This window comes from Pteropus medius, unplaced genomic scaffold, assembly GCF_902729225.1.
Source record: "Pteropus medius unplaced genomic scaffold, Ma_sr-lr_union100, whole genome shotgun sequence".
Classification (NCBI taxonomy): Eukaryota; Metazoa; Chordata; class Mammalia; order Chiroptera; family Pteropodidae; genus Pteropus; species Pteropus medius.
In genome coordinates this window covers 4,948,319-4,972,918 of record NW_024351735.1, presented here as the reverse complement: position 1 = coordinate 4,972,918, position 24,600 = coordinate 4,948,319, and the positions used below count along the sequence as shown (strand labels likewise).

General features: G+C 35.2%; 1 protein-coding gene across 2 annotated transcripts in view; it reads left to right on the top strand.

The window, feature by feature from the left end:
* The first annotated feature begins 1,216 nt into the window (after nucleotides 1–1,216).
* Nucleotides 1,217–24,600, top strand: part of GPM6A (glycoprotein M6A) — a 242,296-nt gene continuing 218,912 nt past the window's right edge. Inside the window, exon 1 of one of the 2 annotated variants that reach the window (XM_039846517.1) lies at nucleotides 1,217–1,429. In XM_039846517.1, the coding sequence (XP_039702451.1) occupies nucleotides 1,426–1,429 (4 nt within the window). In that variant the 5' untranslated portion in view covers nucleotides 1,217–1,425. The remainder of the gene's footprint in view (nucleotides 1,430–24,600) is intronic. The other variant, XM_039846516.1, reaches the window with a different exon arrangement.

Here is a 24,600-nt window from a genome sequence, read left to right as displayed (position 1 = left end):
CTGTGCTTATAAATTAATCTCCACACATTCATCATTTATCTTTATTGAAGCTCTGTATAAGTGTTAGGCTTTGCTGCAGTCACAGTTTATGTTAGTGTTTCCAGAACGGTGATGCATTTTTGAATGGTGTGTTGAACACTTTTAACTTTATCGATTACTTCCTTTTCCCTCCCACAAGAATAACTTTCTATTACCATTTAACTGAAATGCATTTACAACATCCCGCCTAGGAATGCACCTCTTCCATTATGTGAGGAATAGCTGCGTAAATGTTTTTGTGCCATTTTAACGATATGCTCCGCATTTATTTATGTATTACTGCTGAACATAGTCTTAATTATTTTTTCATATTATGTCTTCTCATAGTAATTTTCCTCAAGGTTAGTAACCACATCCACTTTAATTTTTCCACTTGCTCATGGCATAGATTTGTATACTTTTTAGGGTGTGCTGTGCATGAAAAAGCAGCTTAAGACACTTTGGGGACTGACTGACTGAAATAACTTCTCCAGTATCAATCCTGAAAGAACTAGGCCAGTAAACCACAGAATTTTGTAATTATTTTTAGCTTGAAGAGACCTTAGAGATCACTTTTTCTAGATCCTCCATTTTTACAAATTAGGAAACTGAGTCCCAGTGTACATGTGGTAGAGCCAGAATCACAGCCCATTCTTCCCACTAACAAGCCCAGTACTCTTTTGACAGTGTCAATCAATAACCCTTGGATTGAGTCATCTATTTTCCAGGTGACTTCTGCATATTCTGGTGTGTGTGTGTGTGTGTGTGTATGTGTGTGTGTGTGCGCGCCTTTTAGGACTTTATAGCCTTACCAGGTTACAGAAACACCATTTAATATAGAAGAAAGGAGACACAAATTAAAAGGAGAGTTTTCTCTTCCTGTGTCTTCATTAATATCATTTTTGAGGAAAAAATAGCATGCTGGAGACTAGAGAAGATTTTAAGGAATGTAAAATCATATCAAACCTATCTCTTCTGGAATAATCTTTCCCTAGTTTCCACGTTAGGGATTATTATCTACCAGGTCATTCTTGCAGCGCTGAGATGAGGGTGTGTGTGTGTGTGTGTGTGTGTGTGTGTGTGTGTGTGTGTGTGTGTGTGTGTGTGTAGTGTATTTAACGTATTTAAGGCGGAGGCGTTTGCACGTGGCTCGCGGGAAAGTGAAAGGGGCGGGGTGGGCGGCTAGGGAGGAGAGCCACCGAGAAGGGGAGGGCAGTGGATCGTAGCCAGAGGAGGCAGGTGGGAGAGGGAGGGGTCCAGGAATCCCGGGAACCGGCTCTGCTGGGAGGGGCAAGGCTGCCACTTGCCGCGGCGCCCAGAGCCCGAGAGCCGCTTGGAAAACTTGGCCCGCGCAGCGCAGGGTCGCTCGCGCTCTGGTGTGGACGCAGGACAGCCGGACCTCCCGCCATGGGTGAGTGCGCGGGCGCGCGAGCCGGCGCGGGGCGCCCCGGGACTCAGCCTCGGAGTGGGTGGTACGGGAAGAAAACCTCTGTTTGCAATCCTCCTGCCTCCCTTGTCTGTATCTAAACTTGTCCTGGGATCGAGGCGGAGGGGACGCGGTGGCATCCGGAGGCGAGGGCCGCGAGAGGTGCGCCCGGGCGCTCGCTGCGGCGTGGGAGGAATAAAGAGAGCGGATTCCCGGGACACCTCGGTCCCTGAGTGTGCCCACGTTGCAGTGTGCCGCGAGGGGAGCAAGTTGAGGTGGGGCATGAGAAACGGGAACTTCGAGCAACTTCCATTCGTACAGGTTTGCGTGCTAGGGTGCTAGGGCAAGGGAGGCTGGGCACACTTTCTGGTCCCCGTCTCAATGAAGTGTCACATTTGCGTCCGAAGGCTGATTTTTTCTACACCAGAGCCGGGCAAATGGCTGGGTGACAAGGGCGTCGGAACTGGCTCAGGTCCCCGGCGGCGGAGTGCGCGTAGGTCGGCTCTGCTCGAGTTTGTAGACGGAGTTCACTCCTTTGGAGTTTAGCGGCGGCAGCTCGGAATAGCCCCAGGAATGTGGTGGGCGGGGTGCAGGGGTGCGGGAGCTGGGTTTGAGATGGTCAATCTGAACGGAGCTCGAGGAGGGAGGTGGGGTCCCTGGAGAGTGAGGAGAGGCGCTGAAGCGGGCGGTAGAGAGGGAGTCGCACATCCCCCCGGACGTGGCTGGGTTTGTTCGGGCGCCAGGAGTGTACGCGGCAGTGCTGTATTTCCACGGTTACAGATTAGCGACCCCCCAGCAGTACGGGTTTACTATTCAACGCCAGTTTACTCATTTCTTCTTGTCTAAGTCCGTTACGCGCCCCTCCCCCCGGCCTTCCTCTTGTCCTTTGTTGTGAGGGATTTCTTCCACAGAAAAGGCCTGTGGGATTGACGTGCTCGGGTTGAAATTCCTAAATTCCCACAGGCTCAAGGGCTAGGGGATGCTTTGACTGCTAATTGGTGGGGTTTATAGACATTGGCCAACTTGGAAGAAAGGGAAAAAGGAAAACCGAGGACATTTTTGCCAATGAATGTTCATTGTGGTCCAGACATTCATGGTCTCTTTTTGCTTGACCCAGGAAGAGTCTTAGACCCATTTTTAGGGTCTTTGAATAAAACAGTGTTGCAGGTGATCTCCAGAATGAAGTCTTTAAAAGTTTTTTGAAACGGAAGGAATATTTTCAAATTAAAAAGAAGAGATAAAACATGTTTCCAAATGTGGCAGAATGTATTTCAGACTTGCTTTCCTTTCCTTTCCTTGTCCGTCCATCCTCCCTCCTTCCCTTCCTTCCTCCTTTCCTTCCTTTCTTCCTTTCTTCCTTCCCTCTGTCCCTCCCCCCACGCCTTGTATATGGGCATAAAAACTGGATGAAATAGCACATGCAGGAGAAAAGCTCTCATAAATGGAAAGCAAAAATGATTGCGTGTAGTCTATTTATTTACTCTATTAAATGCATTAAGACATTATTTGGATCCAAGAAAAAATCTCTAGAAAGAATGACTTTTTTTTGGTTTATCCTGTAACCTTAAGCTTGAGTGAACTCTGTCAAAAGGTAACATATTCATTAATTTGAAGTTAATTATTTCTCTAGCTTGCATGTTCAAACTATAATGAAAACTATTGGTCCTGGATTTTACTTCAACACCCTTGGATAAATTTTGCATGATCCCAAGTTATAGGAGAGTGTTATTGTGGAGAGGAGGTGGAATTAACACCTGAGCTCTTATGATAATCCCAAACTTGGTCCCTAACTCTTAAGAGTTCTCTTTCCTGTCTGTAATCTGACAGATACTTCAATATTGTCTCTTCCTCCTTCTGCCAGGAACAAATTACATTTTTCCTAAAGTAACTGAGTTCACTAAAAACTCATGTAGGTGTCAGGTGTCTAGGAGGTGAGAGTGGGTAGAGGAAGCAAGTGAAAACTCAGAGGTCAGGGAATTTGAGAAAAGAACAAGAGTGCAGCAAAGGAGAGTGAGAACCTGAAGCTGGGATTCAGGACAGTGACCCGGACATGCAGTCCAGAAATAGGAAGAGCCAACAAGCAGATGGGGCCGATGACAGAGAGAAGGAAGGAAATATGTTCAGAAACTAGAGCGAACACACATGGTCACTTAAGGTCATCTTTTTCCTGTTTTAATTTACTTGTGAAAAACACAACTTCATTACTTTGAACTTCTTTTATTGGATGGTAATCAGGGGTGAGGGTTCAGCATTGGAGGCCAAATTGCTAGAATAACGGAGAAAAACAGCATAGGAAAATGCCTGACTATTCCAGCAAGGTGAAACCACCTTCTGATGTCATGACAACTGAAATTTGTCTCTTAAAGAAAGGAAAATGGTGCTATTGGGATAGATATAACATCAATTCCTGTTTGACTCAGAAAAATAAATCTGTACTTAAGCATTGTGGGAGAATGAGAGTAGTTGATTCATCAAATATTCTGAATAATTGATAGTTATCATATCTATAATGCACAAGGCTAATTCTCAAAAGGAAAAAAGTTATTTGCAAAGTAGGCAAATTGAGATTTTGGCATCTCATGCTTCCCCTTTTCATTGTCTTTCCTCAGCTTATCTAGGTATGCAACAGGTTTCCCCTCTGCTCCAAAATTTTGCTCTCCAGAAAAGATATGATGAAATATTTTATACTCAGAAATACAGGACTAACTCTTTGCTAAGAATATTTACATTTTATCTGCAAGATTTACTTTTACTTGCAAGGTCACTAATGGAGGATTTTCAGGATGCAGTGTGAAATAGGTTAGAAATATTTTTAATATATTCTCCAACCACAGCACTAACTGTTCTTTATTTTATTTAAAAAATGATGTTGAACATTATTTAGTTCCACAGGAATTATTAGGGTAAGTTTCATGATGGGAGTGGTATTGAACCTGATTTGGATGTATGTGAAAGATTTAAGAAGGGAAGAGGTGTTCTATGTTGAATAATGGGCCCCTTCCCAAGACAAGAAGGATATGAATTTTGGAAGCAGTAAGACATGGAGCTGGATTGTCGGGATGGCACTTGACTCTTGAGAACCTTCGAAAACAACCAAAGGAATTTAGAATCCACACAATGGAAGTCATGGAAGGTTTTTGAGCAGCGAAGAATTATAATGAAATTAGTGTTTAAGGAAGATAAATTGAGCTGTGTTGTTTAAGACAAAGGGCAAATTGGAGAAGAGACACACAGTTGTCATAGTAATCCTGGATGATATATGTTTAGCCCAGTCGTGATGGAATGGTGGTAATAGTGGAAATGGAAAGAAAATGGTGGATGAAAGATATTTCTAATTAAAAATTATAAAATTAGGCAATCGAGCAATAAAAAGGAGAATGAATAGGAGATATTCTATGGAGATTTGAAACCTTGAATATTAGGGAAATAGTGTGTCCCTTTATTGGCTATTTAAAGGATAAATCGGATGGTTTTTTTTCTGGATGCTTTGGGCAGGAAATTAATTTTAGTTTTGAAATGTTAAGAGGTGATGGCTAGACATCTAAACACAAACGCTTAGTAGATTGGAAGTATATAATGAGAATATAATCAGAGCACAAGAACAAGAAGGAAAATAAAATTTGAGAATTTCCAACCTTTAATGAAAGGTAAATCCATATAATGAATTAACTATTTGAAGGTGTGATATAAAGTGTGCTGGTTGAGGGATAGGAAGATAAAGGATAAACACTGTTTGCAGGAAGGGGAGAATCAACCACATAATGTGTATTAAAATGCCCTCAAATTAGAACAGTGAAATGTGACGACTTTAACATTCGGTGTTAGATCTAGAGGTCCATAAATTTTGACAAGAAAATAAAATCAGGTAGAAATATTTGCTCTCATTCAATTTCAGTAGAAAATGATTCGGTTAAGGATCTGTAAAATTGTTTGCTAATTTAGGTAAAGAATAATGAGATAAGGTATTGTCTTGAACTCATACTTTTATCAGGAAAATTATGACTCCCGGAGGCAGTTATGAACAAGGTATAAAGAGCCAAGATTTGAAGCAGGAGTAGCAGATGATAATCCCTTATGTCTTTGGGTGGGTCCTGTAAGTCTTGGGTATCCTGTTTCCTCTTTTGTTTGATGAGGGTGTTGGGCAAGATTCTGTAAATTTGTGTAGCTCAAATCTGGATTCAGTAACAATTAGAGGAAAAAACATATAAAGGAGATACGGTTGAGCTATTTCCATGAAGCAAATTAAGAACATTTTAATGATGTTAGACTACTAGGTAAAATTTAAAAGGATCATTTGACCTCTAGTGTGTTATTTTTGCTAGAAAGTTATAAAAACCTGATAGTCTTAACCTGAGCAGAGAAAGTTAAACCAATGTTCTGGTTATCTTTGCTGCGTAACAACTATACCCAAAACTAGTGAATTAAAACAGCAGTCATTGTTATTTCTCATGGTTCTGCAGGCTGACAGCTGAGCATTTCTTATTTAAGGTGTCAGTCCAATATCTGCTGGGAATTCAGCCACCTGAAGACTTGATTGGGCTGATTGTCCAAGATAGCTCTCACATCTAGCTGGCAGTTGTTGCAGGCTATTGGCTGAGAGTCTAGTTGGAGCCATCTCCAAGTGACTTTGGGCTTTTCACAAAGTGGTGGCTGGGTTCCCAAAGATAACGTTCCTAGAATAAGCGTCTCAAGAAACCTAGGCGGAAGCCACAAGGATTCTTATGACCTAGAACATCTTAAGTCTCAGAACATCATTTCCACTACATTCTAATGGTCACCGAAATCATTAAGAGCCGTCAGATTCAAGGACAGGGTATTTATTAGACCCTCCCTCTGTAGGCGAGAAGTAGCTAGCATGCTTGCTCCAGGAAAGGAGGAATTGAGGTAGCCAATGAATTGATCTTATTCCTAAAAGAAATGTATTACAAGTGTGCTTCACAAAATAGACATCATCGGGTTTACGACTGAAAATTTGATCTAAGTTTTCTGAAGCACATATGATAAAAGCTTGAATCTTTAATTAGAAATATGAAGAAATCTAGACAGTCACTAAAATTTCACAGCAAAACATTTCAGTGTGGAAATTACACCTGGGTGGAAATGTGTTAGTAGAATACTGGGAAAACTATTCAAAATGTCAAATACGATCATCCAATCTTTCTTAGTTTAATTTAAATCTGAAGTTTCTAAGGCTATTTAAAATTACTATTTATTTTACTTGGAATTGAGTTTGTGTCATAAATTGAAATGTAGGTAAATTAGTATAAGTCCTTTATACAATTTCCTTTTGTCATAATAAACTAAAGCCTTTATAGTGAACTGTTTAGAAGCTTGCTTTATTTTTCAAGTATGTGTTAATTTTACAAAATACATAATTTCAATTGGTATAGTGTCATCTAAAAATAAGTCTAGGCTTAACTGTACTTTTTTTGGAAGATATGTTTCTAAATTAAAGATGTAAGATTCAATTTAACAAAACTAAATATAAATTTCATTTTATTATTTTTAACTGGAAAGGATCAGAGCTGTCATTTATGATAGAGAAAAATAAGTCTTTCTCCTAGACAATTGAAAAACAAAGAAAAATTGAAGTAAATGAGATGAGTTTAAACGCAAGGACAGAAATAGTTTCAACCCAGAAAATTAGAGGCCTTAAAAAAGAATTGGATTCTGACTGTTTCGACTTCATTGATTTGAGGTCATTCTATTTCCAACTGTTTGACAAGAGATGAAGAATTAGGATAATGTGAATCAATACACTCTGTGCACACTACTCATGATACAGTAAACAAACCACATCTGCACAAGAAATAAGGGCTGACCTACATAACCAATATAACTGGAATAATGCCGGAATCCAGAAGGTAATATGACATGTAGTTAAAACAAATTCTTCTTCAGTTTTTAAGATAAGCTGTCAAAATAGTCACTGCTAACTCTACCATGTATAAAACATGCCAAAAGCATATAATAGCAAAATAAACATCTCTTACTATTTCTATGAAAATTCTTATTCTAAAACCTCTAATTTTATTGTCTACCTAGAATAACTTAGATAATATGTTAAATACTAATTCCTGGGCTTCAGTGATAAGATTCAGGTTCAGAAGGTTTGGGCTTGAGAGGGGGACCTGCAGTTCTAACATGCAGTCCAACCAATGTCAGGCAGGAAGTCTGGGGCATGCTTGGAGAAATAGCTATTCCAGAATGCCTCTCTCCTTCATCAGGCTAACTGAGCTACCCCTTACAACTGTAACTCCTTTACTTGTATCTCTAATTTATTGCCTTTAATTTCTAATCCAGTTCTCAACACTAAAAAAAATGTTACCAAGAGCTACATTTTGGGAGTGCTGTTACGTATCACTGTTTCACTTATTAAGTCTCCATAGTTGCTGCCTCTTTTCCTCACTTATGTTGATGTGGTGATGTTTTCCAGAGTTTACTGAAACTCTTCCCCTGAAAATTATTAATGTCTTCCAGCCTCATGGTTTCAGATATTATTTATGTGTACATAACTCCCAAATCTTTATTGCTATACTTGACTGTCATGTAAAAACTGAATTTGTCCTTAGATGAACGGATTCTCTCTTCTCCCTTTCCTTGCCTTCTTCCCCCTCTTTCTTTTTCTTGATGACTTTGGAATATATCTGGTCTTGTTGATCTAATGTCATAACATCGCTTAATGTCCGCAGCTGCTTTTGCTCAGTTCCTCCCTTCCTCCTGCCTGGACTTTAATGCTCTTTCCTCTGCAAGTTACTTTCTCTCTTCTAGTCTCCTCCCAAATCGTCCTAATGTGATAATCAGAGCACCCAATTCAAGCACAACTTTTATCATGTCATTTATCCTCTCTAACCTTATTTCCGGCTATGTTCTCTCATGCGTTTTATGCTCTAATCAACAAAAACAAAAAGAAAAAACACAACAAAACTAAAAAACAAAAAAAACCCAATCACAAATTAATTTTATCTACTCTATTTACTCTTTCTTACATCCAACTATTTGATCATGTTTGTTTTTGCTCCTTGGAATGTCCTTTCTATTTCTCCATGAAAATGCAAAACTCTATTGATTCTTCATTAGCTCAGCTTAAATATATTCCCTGCATGAAAAATTTCCATGATTTGACCAGCTTAATGTTCTCCAAAGCCTGGTGTATGTACTAGTGAAATGCAAAGTATTTTTACTTGATATATTTCACAAGTAACTTCTATAGTATTTAATATGTGCCAGACACCAATTTAAGTGCCTTATGAATATTTAGTAATTTAATCTTCATAACAATCTTGTAATATAAGTATTATTATTGTCATCTTAATTTTTATATAAAGAGGTTTAAATAATTTGCCCAAGGTAACCTAACTAGTAAGCAGCAGAGAGGAGATTTGAACTCAGGCAGTCTGTGCTCCCAAACACGATGTCGTACTACCTTTCCATGTCAGGTGGGGCATGATCCCATTTTAGGTGGTTCAAGGACATGGTGTTAAGTAAAATGGACTCTTATAGTGATAAAATCATTCTCATCTCGATTTTTTTCCCCAATTCTTTTAGTTAAATCAAGGAGAAATCCTAATTTAGTTATTCATTTTATACATTTCATAGCCATTACCTTAACAGATCTTCCTTTCGCATAACATGATAAATGCATCCTGATTTAAATAAACTGAAAGGCAAAGTGATACTCAAGTAAAAATAAGATCAAATAATATAAAAGAACCAATGGTATTTCACACATTTGTCTTTATAATAAAGAGAGGGCAGGCCCTAGATTTTGAGCCTTTGATAATCATTGTTAAGATAAATGTTTATTTTTTAATTTACGGTAGACATTTAAAGTTTGATTTAAAAAATATTTTAGTAAAAATGTAAATTGTGTTTTAAAATATGAAGCGAATGTGAGTAATGATGGTATTCAAATATGGGGCAGACCATATACCTGAAGACAACTTGATGCTATAGTAGTAATTAAAACAAACAGTTCAATAAATTTTTATCCTAATATACCTACTAATTAGCCATGGAACTTGGACACTTTTGTCACTTAACCTTCTGGGTCTCAAAGCATAATTGATGGGAATAATACCATCAATATCAATCATATAAGAATGTTTATAGAAAGAAAGATATTTGAAAGAGCTTTGACTATAATAAATGCTCAATAAATTATTACATTTTTATACATTGCTAGTAGAATATGGTAAAAATCACAAGTGCCTGGATTTAGTAAACACTGCATCTGAAAGTCTGTCTTTTCTATACACTCTCAATGTTTTAACTCTACATTTTTTACGACATTTGTTTACGAATGTTTATTTTCTCCCCTATTATTTGAGGTTGTGTAAAGACTCTTATAGCAGCAACTTCCAAATAATTGGCAAAGAAACCAACAAACACTACTATCATAAGCTATTTGTCTAATTCTGCCTACCTTGGTCACTTGGTAAAAGTTGCAGAAATATTTGACTCTTATTTATGTAAAATATATTTAGAATTAGTTATGACAGGAGACAGAAAAGAAGACAAAACTGTGGAATGAGTCTATTTGCCCAGAACAAGGTTAGGGATGTGGTTGTGGAAGGGATTCTACACCAGGCCAAAGGCCCTGATGAAATGAAAAACATTAAGACACAAAGGACCAAGAAGAATCCACTGAAAAGCAGAAGAGACAAAGTTAGTGCACTTTCAGGAAAGTCAGGGGGGACAGTGTTTAGAGAAATGAGTGACCTGCAGTATTCAGTGCAACAGAAAGAAGGAGAGAGAAATGACATTTCTTTTCTTTAATGGCTTTTTCAACTTGTTGAAATTCAAGTGTTTTAAATAAAGGGATGAAGATACAGGTTTGCTTGCATGGAGTAGATTTGAAGGACCAAAAACAAAAAACAGAAGGAGGGAAGGAAGGAAGAAAGAAGGAGGAAGGAGGAAGAAATGGAAGGAAGTAAAGGGACAAAGAGGGAATGGGGCAAAGAAGAGAAAGAATTTGGATGGATCCAAGGCCAGGTGAGGATTCTTATCAGGTAGTAAAGAACTGCAAGAATTGCTTTCTGTTTTAAGAAAAAGAGGACTGATCTAAGGGAGAAGAATAGACTGAAAATGCCATGGAATGACAGAATCCCTGAGCAACATATTACAAAATGATTAATAATATGAACTTACTCTATATTACTTAAACAAACTTTTGAAAACAAAACAAAACAAAAGATACGATATTTTGTCTATAACAATGTTTTATGGCATATAAAGATTTTTTTTAAATGAAAGACTATGCTCTTTGATTATTTTGAGTTGTATTATAATATGTCCAGTAAAAATGTTATAACTTGTCTGGTTTGACAAGCATATTTTGTTTACTTTTCTTGTATGTCATTTATAGAGAATATTTATACCCTTAATACTAAGAGTAAATGGATAAATACATGATCTATATTCAAACAGTTAAACGAATCAATGGAGATGAAGCATATTGTGATTAAATACTCACTAGATCAGAAATCGGAAGATAATGGTTCCTATCCCAGCTCAATGTTATTGATCTGTGTTACCTTTACCTCAGGTGTAAATGAAGGACTTGGATTAAGTGGCCTGTAAGATTCCATTCAACTCCAAATGCCTATAAGCTATTAAAAAAAAAAAAAACAAATAAATAAGTACAACACACTGAAGCCCATATCCTCATTAGATTACTGAAGAGGGTGGTTTCTCAAAACTGCAAACAGATCTGTCCTTCTCAGTCATTTCTCTGTGGTTTCAACCCAGACTTTCTAACAGTGAAGACTGTTAAAGCTTCAACCAGAGATTATTTTATATGCATAATAATTTGCTATTATTCTTTTTTCATAGCCTTAGATATATATTTTTTATACATATCAAGTAAGGATAAAGAAACAACTGAAACAAAACAAAATGCCAAACTATCAATATTTCCAGGAATTATCTGAGGCTTCATTAGGCCACATTGCTCACTTATGATTTATTATATATTATTATTCATGTTATTAATATATAATAATTATAATGATATATTATAACATTGCTATACTAATATATTATCAGTAAGTGAAGGAACTAGTTGATGTATTTTAACATGTAGCTTTATATTTCTTATGCTGGTAGCATCCTGAACTTTTGTAGTATATTGCTTTGTGTATGTATATGATATGGGTGGGGGGGGTGGTCCTTGTTTCTGCATTTCATTTTATTTGTTTAATTTTTATGTGTATGAGTACAAGATAATGTTTTGTGAGGTGGTTATAATTAAAAAGGAGTCATTTTGCAAGTTTTAGAAATGGTATTTTAACCAATGACAGTGTTTTCTGCTGGTTGAAAAATACCACCATGCTTAACTTCTAGTTTAAATCCCAAGCAAACATTTTTAAAAAGGGAACTATCAGAGCATAGAGAAGGAAATGATATCTGAAAATAGAAAATAAAACTCACTGCTGGCTTATCCTTCTGGGTATAACATCTTGTGTTTGCTATTTATTTTATTAGAGAAAAAACATACACATGTAAAAGAGAAATGCTGAAATGGAATTTTGTTTTAAAATAGTTCTCAAGACCAAATTCACAGTATGTTTACTTTAATAGGTATTTTCTGTTATTGAGATAAGTCAACTACGACTTCAGGTAAGCCAGCTATGTGCAGATAACGAACATTGGATACTAAGGGCATTAGCGTTTTCTGCATTCCCATTTCAGCTTTTCTACTAAATAGTACAAGAAGGACAAAAATTCATGATAAGAATGTATTAGATCTTTGAGACATGTGTGACAAGATTATCCATTATTGTCACTGTTTTCACATTCTTTTCCTTCTAAAGAAAGATTTATAAAGAATACAATTTTGTTTGTTAACTGCTATAAATATAAGAGAAAGTAAATTCACAGTGACAAGTCTCTAGAGAGGAAAAAGCCAGAACAGCTATTAATATAGGTGCACAATTTGTAAGTAATTGGTTTCTTTGTAGACATGAAGTAGAGACTACTAGAAAAATAAGTGTTATTAGTTTCATTCATTTCACAGCAATTACCTTAATGGAGTTCCCTTTACATAACATGATAAATACATCCTGGTTTAAATAAACTAGAGGTAAAGTGAACTCATCTTGGAAGAGGTAGAAAGTTTAAAATACCAATGAAAACTCACATATCTTATTACACCACATTAATATCATCATTGTGGCAGAATCATTGTACCTACGGCTACCAGCACTTTCATGGTAAGACAGTACTCTGTGTTATATACTTGATATTTTTCTAGCAGAGTAGATCTTAAGCATCCTTACCATTAAAGAAAACCCTAACTATGTGAGATGATAGATGTGTTAATTAACATAATTGTGGTAATCATTTCATAATGTATACATACACAATTTTAACAATTTGTCAATTACACGTCAATAAATTTGAAAAAAAAACTTAAGAAACTAAAAACCTAAGTTAAAAAGAGTACTCTTCTTCTCAAAAAGCTTCTTAAATTTATTTTAATATTTATTTGACTGAACAGATATTTCTTAAGAGTCAACCACATGCCCACCCTTTTTTAAATTTCTGCTACAAAAGAACTTAGGTGTTAATTGGAGATATAAAACACACATGGGAAACTATTTGAGAATTTTATAATATTCGACCATTGAGATCTAGGTTAAATACAATGATTGCTAAAACCATTGGTCAGAATGGAAGAGATCAGTGGAGGCTACAGTCATCAGGGGAAGTTTTCTGCATGAGGAACCTTGAAGAGAAGCTGCATTGTGTGTGACTTTGTCAGGAAATGGGGTGGCAGTGGTGTGGACACAACCTGAGAAGAGCAGGAGCAAGACATGGAATTGTGATGAGCATGCTTAATGACTCATCTGAACCTGCTTCCTTCCAGCTCTCTTATATGAAGGCTACTAAGTTTACCACTTTCCATGGCCTCTGGAATGGAATATGGGTTCTGCCCTAGCAGAAGTTGGCATCTTTGATGTTTGGTCTATTAATCTATTCAACTTTCTAATTGACCTCCACAATGGATTCACTTCCTGCTCACTCCCTTTTATTTATAGAATACTTTGTCAACTTTTTTGCTCTCTCTTATTCTCCAAGATCTAATGAACATTTTCTACCTATGTGGGCAACTCTTTCAACATTAGTTATTTCTACCTTCACTACTCTACTTCAACCTTGGCTCCTGTAACTCACCCCTGAATTTTGTCATTCAGATTTTCTGAATATGTAATTTTTGTTTTTTCTTAATCTCTTTTTTTCTTTGAATATGTAAATTAAAACCATCCATACTCACACCACCAGCAACATTGCACAATGGCAGAGGTTATGATTTACATTCTATCATTTGTGTGCCAAAGAGTTCCAGTTAGGTAGAACACAATATGAATGGTGCCCTAGTGACGAGCAGAGTTGGGGTTCTGCTAATCACATCATCTTATCCTTCTGTTCCCTCACTCTGTTACTCCAGTTTAAACCTTCTCATTGTCCTCACAGGGCCCTTAGCACCTTGTCCCATTTGCTTTCTTTCTACTCCAACCTATCATTACTGCTTTTTTATTCAGTCGTGACCCATAGTTAGCAACTACTCTTTGCAAATATTCTTGACTCCCTTGGCCCTTTGTCCCACAGAGTCTGGATTATTGCAGCATAGATGAGAGAAAGGCTTGATATAAGGCTTAAGAAAATGGTTATATTACATGATCATGCAGTTGTAGCATTTAAGATAGGGAGCGATAGGGAATTTAGCACATTGCATTAAAGATGTAATAGAAAGGAAGGAAATATGAGAGATAATGAGGAGAGAAACTGTCTTTTTATCTGTTAAAATATCAACCAGTCGAAGTTGTTGTTCTGATGAAAGAGAGGAAGGAGTCATCGAAAACAAATACAAACAAACTGAAAATATTCACAATTCAAGCTGAGTAGCTGTTCGCTCTCCTCAAGCTGAGTCCTGTTTTGTCACTGGCTTTCTTCTTCTGCTCCAATGGCTGTAGCTCATTGTTTATTTATTGGCTGTTTAGTATTAAAAAAATCTAGTCTTTGATTGTTGACAGCAAATGGGAGCACTGAGCCTGTACCTCACGGTCCACTGGCTATCATCTTTGGCTGTTAGGCTCTTGGCTGGCTTTGCTGCTCTTCACTGTCCTCAAAGTTTGAGAAATCTGGCTGCTTTATTGGTTGTTGTTTTCCTAGTCTTATTAACACTTGCCAAACCTTTTGTCATGCATCTTTAGAACCATGACAGCTTCTAGGTCAAGTTGCAGTTTTGATCACAGCATCTTTAGAAGTAAAGCTAAGGACTACATGAGCCATTTCCTTCTCAATGATTGCAGTGGCTGCTGACTAGCTGCATGCAGGCTGTTGGAGCCATAGCAACGTGTCCTGCTTACTATCTTTTAGGCATCTGAATTAAGTTTCTTTACTTTGGAATATGTAATTACAAAAAGGTCTGATCTCCTAGGGAAAAGGAATATGTTCTTTTATTGAAGAACAAGTTCATGGACTTAATTAAGCATTCTTTTCTAACGTTCATTTCTGAACTAAGCTTGAGATTATTTGCACTCCTTTCCTTCTTTTTTTCTTCTAGTTTTCATAATTAGGCTTTCAATGGACTTAATCTTTTAATTTAAAAATGATTATTTACCAAGTTTTTTTGTGCCACTTCTTAGGTTACTAAGGTAAACATGCCCAGCGATAACAAAGAAGAGAAGTGCGTTGAAGTTGCTATAAACACAACATGACAAATGCTTAAGTTTTGTTTTCAACAAAAACCCAGGGCACTTTGTAGTCAATGATATTGTCTAAGGGGAGCTATAGTTATTTTATTTTTCTAAAGAAAGGAAAATTTAGCAAAGTAATCTATTATTTTTGTATTAAATTCTACTGGTATAAAAATACGAATAGAAAAGGATTTTTCTTTGTTTACAAGTAACAAATAATTGTAATTTCTTTCTACATAAAGAATATTTTGAAGGCATGGAACGATAAAGTTTAGACTTCTCACAGATAGGTTGATAGTGAAAAAATGGTTATGTTTCTTTATATATCAACTTGACCAGTGTTTTACATTCTCCAATTCATTAATTTCTATGCAAACCTGAACAAATCAGCTTTTTCTGGCAAATTCATGGCACTTTCATTGCATTTTTTGATTTAGAAAAGTTCTGTTTTCAATTCCTAGATTCACTACTTTGGAAAAGTAATCTGAGCTTCAGGTATTTTATTTTATTTATTTATAGATAATAATACTATATATCACCTATTTTTGTTGACATGAATGAATAAGGGAATGTAAAATATTTTTTAAAGTGTCAGACTGAGAGATAGTACATATAAACACATGTGCGCGCGTGCGCGCGCACACACACACACACACACACACACACACAAATTAATCATGAAAGTTTGTCTTAACTAAATCTTTAGTCTTAATTTCTTTTCAGGTCTATGATGCAGAAAAGTCTAGATTTGTGATTATAAGACAAGCTTCAATCAAATCAGTGTCTTTTTTCCCCCCAAAACCAATGCATAGTCATGTGTTTTCTTAGTAATAAACTGATTAGCTATGGCTATTATGGATAGAAAATATTATTAAGAATAAAATAGAATTAAGAGCAAGGCACTGCTCAAAAAGTGTTTAAACATAGTCTTAAAAACCAGAATTTGTAAAGTCTGTCTCTATAATCTATTCATCAAGCAAATTTTAAATTTGTGATTTGCTAGACAATGTACTTAGTGCTAGATATTGCCAGTACAAAGATTAATAAAATATGAGACTTGATATAGTGACAAAACAGTAGGAGTAATAAGGTATAACAGAAGCTGCAGTGGAAGTTTGTATGGTGTATATGGGCAGAACATAGTATTTAAAATTCCTCCTAAAATGTCAGTAAAGGATTCCTATGGTGGTCTAGGACTGAGCCATAAAACTTGAAATAGTTTGCCTGATACAAGGATCAGGGTAAAGGCATTCTAGCCAGAGGAATAGTTTGAATAAAGCATTGACGTTAAGAAATAATGAGGCATTTAATGAATTGCAAGCAGCTCAGTTGACTGGACTGTAGAGATGTGGTAAGTATGCATTCATGAAGAAGGGTGATGAGGTAAAATGAGGCATTTTGGAGGTCTTAATTTACATACTAACAGTCGGCCTTTAACGTAGTAAGCATGGGGAGCCACTTTTGGGTACTCAGTAGGGAAATAAGATACTGAGATTTTGATTTTATTCAGATCATTCTAGCGGCATTGAAGATGAAAAATATGATAAGTGAGAGATTAGGAACAAGAAATTGTAATAAAGTACATTTTTAAGGGTAGAGGTAGAAACATCAAATATTAGACTAAAAGAACTACTCTAAATGTGTTTTAAAAATAAGTATGTCCAAGTAACATTTATTAGAATGAAAGGATAGTTAAAGATCTGAAATTTTATTTTTAATGTTTAAAGGAGAAAAACCATATGATCATCTCGGAAGATACTTATTTAATAAAATTTAATATTTATGATAAAAATTGTAAGCACATTAGGAATGGAATATAATATTTATAAAATAATCTAGGATATCCTACAGGAACCTACAAGTAATGTTATATTTAGTGGTGAAACACTAAAAGCATTCTCAATAGAATAACAAGACCAGGATGTTTACTCTCACTGTTAATATTCAGCACTGTCTTAAATGTCTAACCAGTGTAATTAGAAAAGAAAGAAAATTAAAAGTGGAAAGAGTGGAAAGAAAGTGGTGAATTTGTCATTAATCGAAATGATATACTTGTTTTTGTATTAGGTTAAAGAAATTAGACAAACAAATAATAAGAGAGACCAGCCAGGATACTTGGTACAAAGTCAACATAGATAACCAAGAGCATTCCTATATGTCAACAATACCAAAACAGGGGAGTTGGAATTTTAATTCACAATTGCAAAAATTCTAAAATAATCCTACAAATAAATGTACCAAAAATTTATGATATTTTAATGGCAGAGTGTGACTATGAATACATGATAATATATATCTGGTTAATAAATGTCAAGTCTCATTATCAGAAATATTCTAATTCTCTTTCATGTAATTTTAATAACATTCCCAAAGACTTTTTCATGGAGTTGACAAATTGATTCTAAAAGTCTATATTGAAAAGTGACGGGTATTTGGCAAATTGTTGACATAATTCTGAAAAAGAAAAAGGTGGGTGATAGTGGATTAGGTCTTTCTAAGATCTACATTTATTTCTTAAACTATAGTAATTATAACTGTGGTTTGAGCCCTAAATAAGACAGAGATTAATGCAATCCCCCAAAAAACCAAAAACATATTCAAATTTCTATGTATTCTTGGTGTATGACAGGAGAAGAGTTAATAATCAATGTAATACTATTCAATAAATGGTGTTGGGACAACAGGTTTCCATATAGAAAATGACTAAAGTCTTTTAACACTTCACACATATCCCTACCTCACTTCATACATGAAACTAAATTCTAAATAACTCTAATAAGAGGGACCTATTAAGAATACAATTGTGAAAAACAATCTTAAAATCGTAAAGAAAAATATGAGAGTATCTTCATGACAAGCATAGGGAAGGATTTTTAAAACATAGATAAAGAGTAATACTACAAGAAAATTTTAACCATGTGAAAATTTAAAGTGTCTTCATGATGAAATCAAAACATTGAAAAATAGAGGTCAGATTATAAAAGTATAAGTTTTGAAAATATATAAATGACTTATAAATCATTTTAAAAAAAAAGACAAATGACAATAGAAAATGAACAAAATAAAAGAACAAGAACTTCATGGAAGAAGGGACTGTCGGTGTCTCATCTATATGTCAAGAATTGTTTCCAATCTGGTAATAGGAAAAAAATTTGTGTGTGTGTGTGTGTGTGTGAGAGAGAGGGAGGGAGGGAGATGGGGGAGAGGAGAGGAGAGGAGAGGATTAGAGTGGAGAGGAGAGGTGAGATTGAGATTGAGAAAAGGCTAGATAATGTGAATGATCCTTTATATATGAAATAAATTATAATTGGAGGTGTAAAGCTTTCAATAAAGCAAACTTTAAGCACAAATGGCTTCACTGGTGAATTTGACCAATTATTTAAGGAGAATATAATAGCAATTATAATCACAAAAGCTTCCAGAAAAAAGAATAGGAAGAAACACTTCCCAACTCATTTTATGACGCTAGCATTACCCTGATGCCAAAACCAGACAAAGACCTTACAAGAAAATAACACTACAGATTGGCAGATCTCATGAACAGAGATGCAAACATCCTCAAGGAAATTATAGCAATTTAGATCTGTGAATTTTCCAAAACTCAAGAACTATAAATGATGTATTTTACAGTAAAACAAATTATATACCAATAAAACAAGTAAAATCTGAAGCAGATAAGATTAAATATTACCTTTGGCTAATTTTGAGTGGCAGGTCATTTCTTTTTAGTTATGTCGCTTTTATGCTTTAAAAAAAATAAATATAATAAAAGTTACTTTGCTCAGTTTTTAGGTAGATGACAATTTTCTCCATTCCTGCTCCAAACCCTGTTTATAATCTTATCTCTCTTAAATCGTCTAATTTCTTTTCTTTTTTTCTTTCATTTCCTTCACTTTCACACAATGTACAAAATCTTCAACAGTTAAACACAGCAGAGGAGAGAGAAGTGAGAATTTCTTAAGCGACCGCTAATTAAAATACTTGTTTATTCAGTTATTAAGCATTAAATAATGTTCCATTTTACTTTGTATTAAAAATTTAATGCATTTTAAATGGCAAAATGTGCTAACAAACAAAAATTAAACCTCTGCCTGAGGAGCTAGTGTACTGTTTGAGAGAGAGCCTAACTCTTGAGAAGTGACATGTACATAAACCTTTTCAGAGGTCACATCACTGTTACTATTGCCAACATAAATATTTTATATATTATTTCAAATTTTAAAACACATTTTCAGAAACCTATTCAAATACCTGTTTTGATTTGACCCAGTACAGTTTGGCAGCATAATTATTATTCCCTCAAACCAATTCAATGCTAACATTAAGAACTTAAGTTTATTTAGGAAGAGAATTCACACATTTACTAGATCATCCAGTTAGTAGAAATTGAGTTTATGTATATGGATGGTAATAAGGCCTGTCTCAAAAAGTGAGCTAAATAAATTATCATGAGTCTCCCATTCTAGTCATAACAAATTTAGGCAATCTGAATAATCCGACTGAGAGGCCTCATAGTTTTTTTTTTAATGTTTGTAAAGTTATGACAATTTTACTTGTTTTGAGATTTGTTGCATGGATTAGAGATATGTAAATTATCTCATGCAGTACCCAGGCTTAGTAGATGCTCAGAATGAGCTGTTACAAATTTTATTATTGGGTGAAATAATACTAATTATAGTTAAGACAAAAGGCTGAATCAGATAACATAATAGTCAATATACTGAATCTCATAGGAGCAGCTGTACAACTCACAAATTAAAAAGCAGATGGCTATATTAGCGTTACTATTACTACTACTAGTTATCATTTATTATTTGCTTTTGAATCAATATGATGCAAATAGAATAAAGCTCTATATTGATTATTCATTGTTGAAGATTAAGTAATTTATGCTTTTTGGTGTTGTTCAATAGCAATAGATTAGATAAAATTCTTTTTCTTCTTCTTATTCCTCCACATGTTCCAGATCATGGAGGCTGACTTTAAAAACTCAGGAGCTCCACAAATTAAGGATAATAGGATTGATACTTGCTTTGATTATAGTTTAGAATTAGCTGCTGAACGTAAGAACAGATTAATTGACTTGGTTGATGTGATAATATTTGCTTACCCTATAGCACCACAGCATCTGGAAAAGTTGCGTTTAAATAACCTCTTAGGCAGTGTTGTGATTAAATATTCAGCAGTATAGATTGATGACTGTTTGAGAAACAAACCATTAGTTCATGGACTTGAAGTAGAATTGAGGTAGCTATAATGTTTGTAAACTTATACTTCATGAAACTATTATTCGTTTTTATATGCGTGTGGCAGTTGTTCCTTGGTCAAACTAAATTTTTCTTGAAATACTTGGTTCCGACCAAAGAAATGTTTATTTTAATTAAGAGAAGGCTAACATTTGCCTGAAATTCAAGGACAAATTTATTGGAAGCAATTGTAAAATATTTATTGGAATTCTTTTTTGCTATAAGCATTCCAGATTTTCAATGTGCATCTTTGTTTTAAGTTGATAGTTTTAGGCTTTACATAAACCATAAGGAAATAGATAAAATACTTGATAATACATGGTAAATACCTTTACCGTGAATGAATGTAAATTTAGCTCCACGGTTAGCAGTGGATCTCAAGAGTTAGTATGCATCAGAATCACTTAGAGAGCTTTGACGAAGTTGTGATATTTGGCCCACCCATACAGGTACAGTTTCGATTGATTCAGCGTGTAGTCCAGACACTGGCATTTTTAAGTACTTGAATCCAATATGCAGCCAAGATTGAGAGCACCTGAATGGGACACGAGGGTCTTTTATTGCTATAATATTCATTTATTCAAAATAGACTAATTGCTGTAAAAAATAATAGCAACATCTCAGTGGCTTCCACAATAAAAGTGTGTTTCTTCTGTAAGTCACAGTCCAGTGTGAGTGTGAGGAAGGTGTGGGGAGGTTCATGGGGAAAGGACCGATTCCTTTTACCTAGTACTGCCATCGTCTTCTAAAGGCCTCCAAATTTTCCACATGGTAAATAAGGGAAGAGAGAACAAGAAGGATTGATGGGAGGCTTTTCTGTTCAGCCCTGAATTGGCAAAAGTACTTATATCTGCATTACATTGGCTAGATTCAGTCTTGAGGTCTTCATTTAAGTTCAAAGAATCTAATTTTGTGCTCTGGAGGAAAGGAAACATAGTGTGTGAGTGCATGGCAACCTCTGCTACAGTTTCTTAGTCTGTTATCTAAAACAGATTTTTATTAAAACAAACATGAAGGTATTCTTAAAGATAATAACAAATGATAGCTCATCAAAAATTGCTTTATTCCTTAAAACTTCTGTTTAGTGTCTTGAAAAAATATTTATTCTTGCATGGTCATAAATTTGGATTAAAGACTTTTGAAGCTGACAGCAGTGAAGGGAGAGGCACATAGTTAGTAGAGAGGGTTATGTAGTGTGCTCGTGAGTATTGAATTGAAATGTTTAGGAATGCAGAAAGGCTGAAGAGAAGTTCGGAGTCACATTTTTCCACCCTTCATTATCAAAAGATCACCTCTTAAGAAGGACCAGAAATCCTTACTTTTAGTTTGCTATTAATATAAGTACATCCCACAGATATTCAATTTTGTTATGCACACCTTTCAACCCATTATTGATCATCTCACTGTAAAACTGCTTAAGTGGGAGAGAGAATTCCTGAGATTGTCTTTGACTTTTTATATGAATATTAAGTCGTATAAAATGAGTTTTGAATCACAAGGTTTTTTTTATTTTTCTGTGGGGCTGCTATTGAAAATAGGGTTAATTTATTGCTGTTTTTAGATATCGTGAAGAATATAGTGTATTTTCATTCCCCAGGAATATCTAGGTTCTTCTAATAGAACCTAAATCAAGAGTTAAAGTAAATTAAAACCATCATTCCAAGATGTTATTAAAGAGCAAAAAGACTTCTATTCTCAACCCAAAACATTTAAATAAATTGCTTATTTAAATAATATTCGATGGCATGCTCAAGATAGACTGCTAAACAAAATACTGAAAAATATTAATTTTACATGAATATTTTTAACCATCGTAGGAATATTAAAGATACGAAAACTGATTTTCAATTTATGATAGCACCTCAAAACTCAGTCTGTCTGATCATTTTATAGTCATGTCATGTTTTAAAGTCTCACTTTGATGAATCTGTCTCAGGACAGATTTGGACACTAATTATTCAAGCTATTTTAAAATCTATTTCTTAGATTTGCCTATTAATCATTTATTGAAAGAATGAAATATATTAGTATTTCAGCCTGATTTCAATGAATATATTAATATATTAGTCTATTAGTTTGCAGAATATTTACATGATTTTAAATAACCAGATAGTTTACAATAGCATTTATTATATAAATGCACCTATACTTCTTATATCCAGCCATTTTAAAGAATTCAGGATTTTGTATTTGTTTAATTTTTCTAGATGTATTCAATGCTGTCTTTTTCTTTTTTTTCTGTTTAAATCTAGGGACTTCTACTTGTTGGTTATGCAGTTTGTGTGATGTATTTGAATTTGTTGAGTTATAGCTTCTTTGTGGGCCATAATGATAATCAGAAACAGTGGTCTCACATGATTGCCCATGACAGATGACAGAATTTTTTTTCATTTTTAAAAAAATTTATTTATTTTTATTATAGTGACATTGGTTAAGGAAATCCAGTGTTTCAGGTATACAATTCAACAGTAAGGCATATATATATATTGCATTGTGTGTTCACCACTCAGAGTTAAATTTTTTTCTGTCACCACATATTTGACCCCTTTTACCCCATTTACCTCCTCCTTCCCCACTCTCTCCTCCCCTGTGGTAACCACTAGTCCATTGTCCATGTCCATGAGTCTCTGTTTGTTTGTCCTGTTGGTTTGTTGCTTGTAGGTTTATATCTCACATATAAGTGATATCATGTGATTTTCTACTTTTTCTGTCTGGCTTATTTTGCTTAGCATGATTATCTCAAGGTTCATCCATGTTGTTGCAAATCGCAGTATTTCATCTCTTCTTATGGTTGAGTAATATTCCACTGTATATATATTTATATATATATATGTACTGCGTTTTCTTTATCCAATCATTTGTTGTAGGGTACTTCGGTTGCTTCCATGTCCTGGCTACCATGGGTAATGCTGCTATGAACATTGGTGTGCTTCCTAATATCCAAAATAAACAGATGACAGAATTTGATCAATGGAGTTTACTGTTAGATTACCATTCATCTGTCTACCCACTACACAATGTCAAGCCTCTACGGTTCTTGGCCATCTTTGGTGTGAACCTTCACTTAATGAGTGTCATTGTTTCTGAATAACAGTGCTGTACTATCATGTTTGATTTATTTAACAATTGCTCACAGTAAGCAAAAAGGACAGTTTTAACATAAGAAACTGGTTTGAGAGGCAACATTTTTATGTATGTATGTATGTATGTATGTATGTATTTATTTATATTAAATTTATTGGGATAACATTGGTTAATGCAATTACATAATTTTCAGGTGTACATTATAATTTGACATCTATATATTCTATTGTGTGATTACCACCCAAAGTCCAGTTTCCTTCAGTTACTATATGTTTGATCCCCTTTACCCATTTCATGCTCCCCCTAACCCCCTATATTTGACCCCCTTTACCCTGTCTACCTCTCCCCTCCTCCAACCACTAGTCCATTGTCCATGTCCCTGAATCTCTATTTGTCCTGTTCATTTGTTGCTCTCACTTCTTCTTCTGTTATTCCTTTGATGTAAATGTTGTTACATTTGGTGTTTTCCCAGAGGCTCCTTAAACAATCTGCATTTTTTTGGATTCCTTTGTCTTGTTGCTCTCCTGATTAAGTGTTTTCTGCTACCTGTCTTCCAAGTTCCTGATTCTATCATCTGCTTTATCTGTTTTACTGTTGATTCCTTCTAATGTATTCTTTATTTCATTTACAGTATTCTTCATTTCTAAGTGGTTCTTTTTTATGTTTCCTATTTCTTTGTTAAAGTTCTCACTGAGATCATTGAGCATTCTTATAATCAGTGTATTGAACTCTGCATCTGGTAGATTGCTCATCTCCATTTGTTTAGTTCTTTTTCAGGAGCTTTGTTTTGTTCTTTAATTTAGGACATGTTTCTTTCTCTCTACATTTTGTCTGCCTCCCTCTGTTTATTTCTATATATTTGGTAGAGCTTCTATGTCTGCTGGTCTTGGTGGAGTGGCTTAAATGGTAGATGTCCTGTGGGGCCCAGTGGCACAGTCTCCCTGGTCACCTGAGCTAGGTGTTCCAGGTGTGTCCTTTATATGAGTTGTGTGTGCCCTCCTGTTGTAGTTAAGCCTTGGTTGCTGTTTGCATGTCAGTGGGAGGGATTGACCCTCAGGCTAATTGGTTGCTAGGACTGGCTGCGACTACAGTGGAGAAGCTGTGATGCATGGGCTGAACCTAT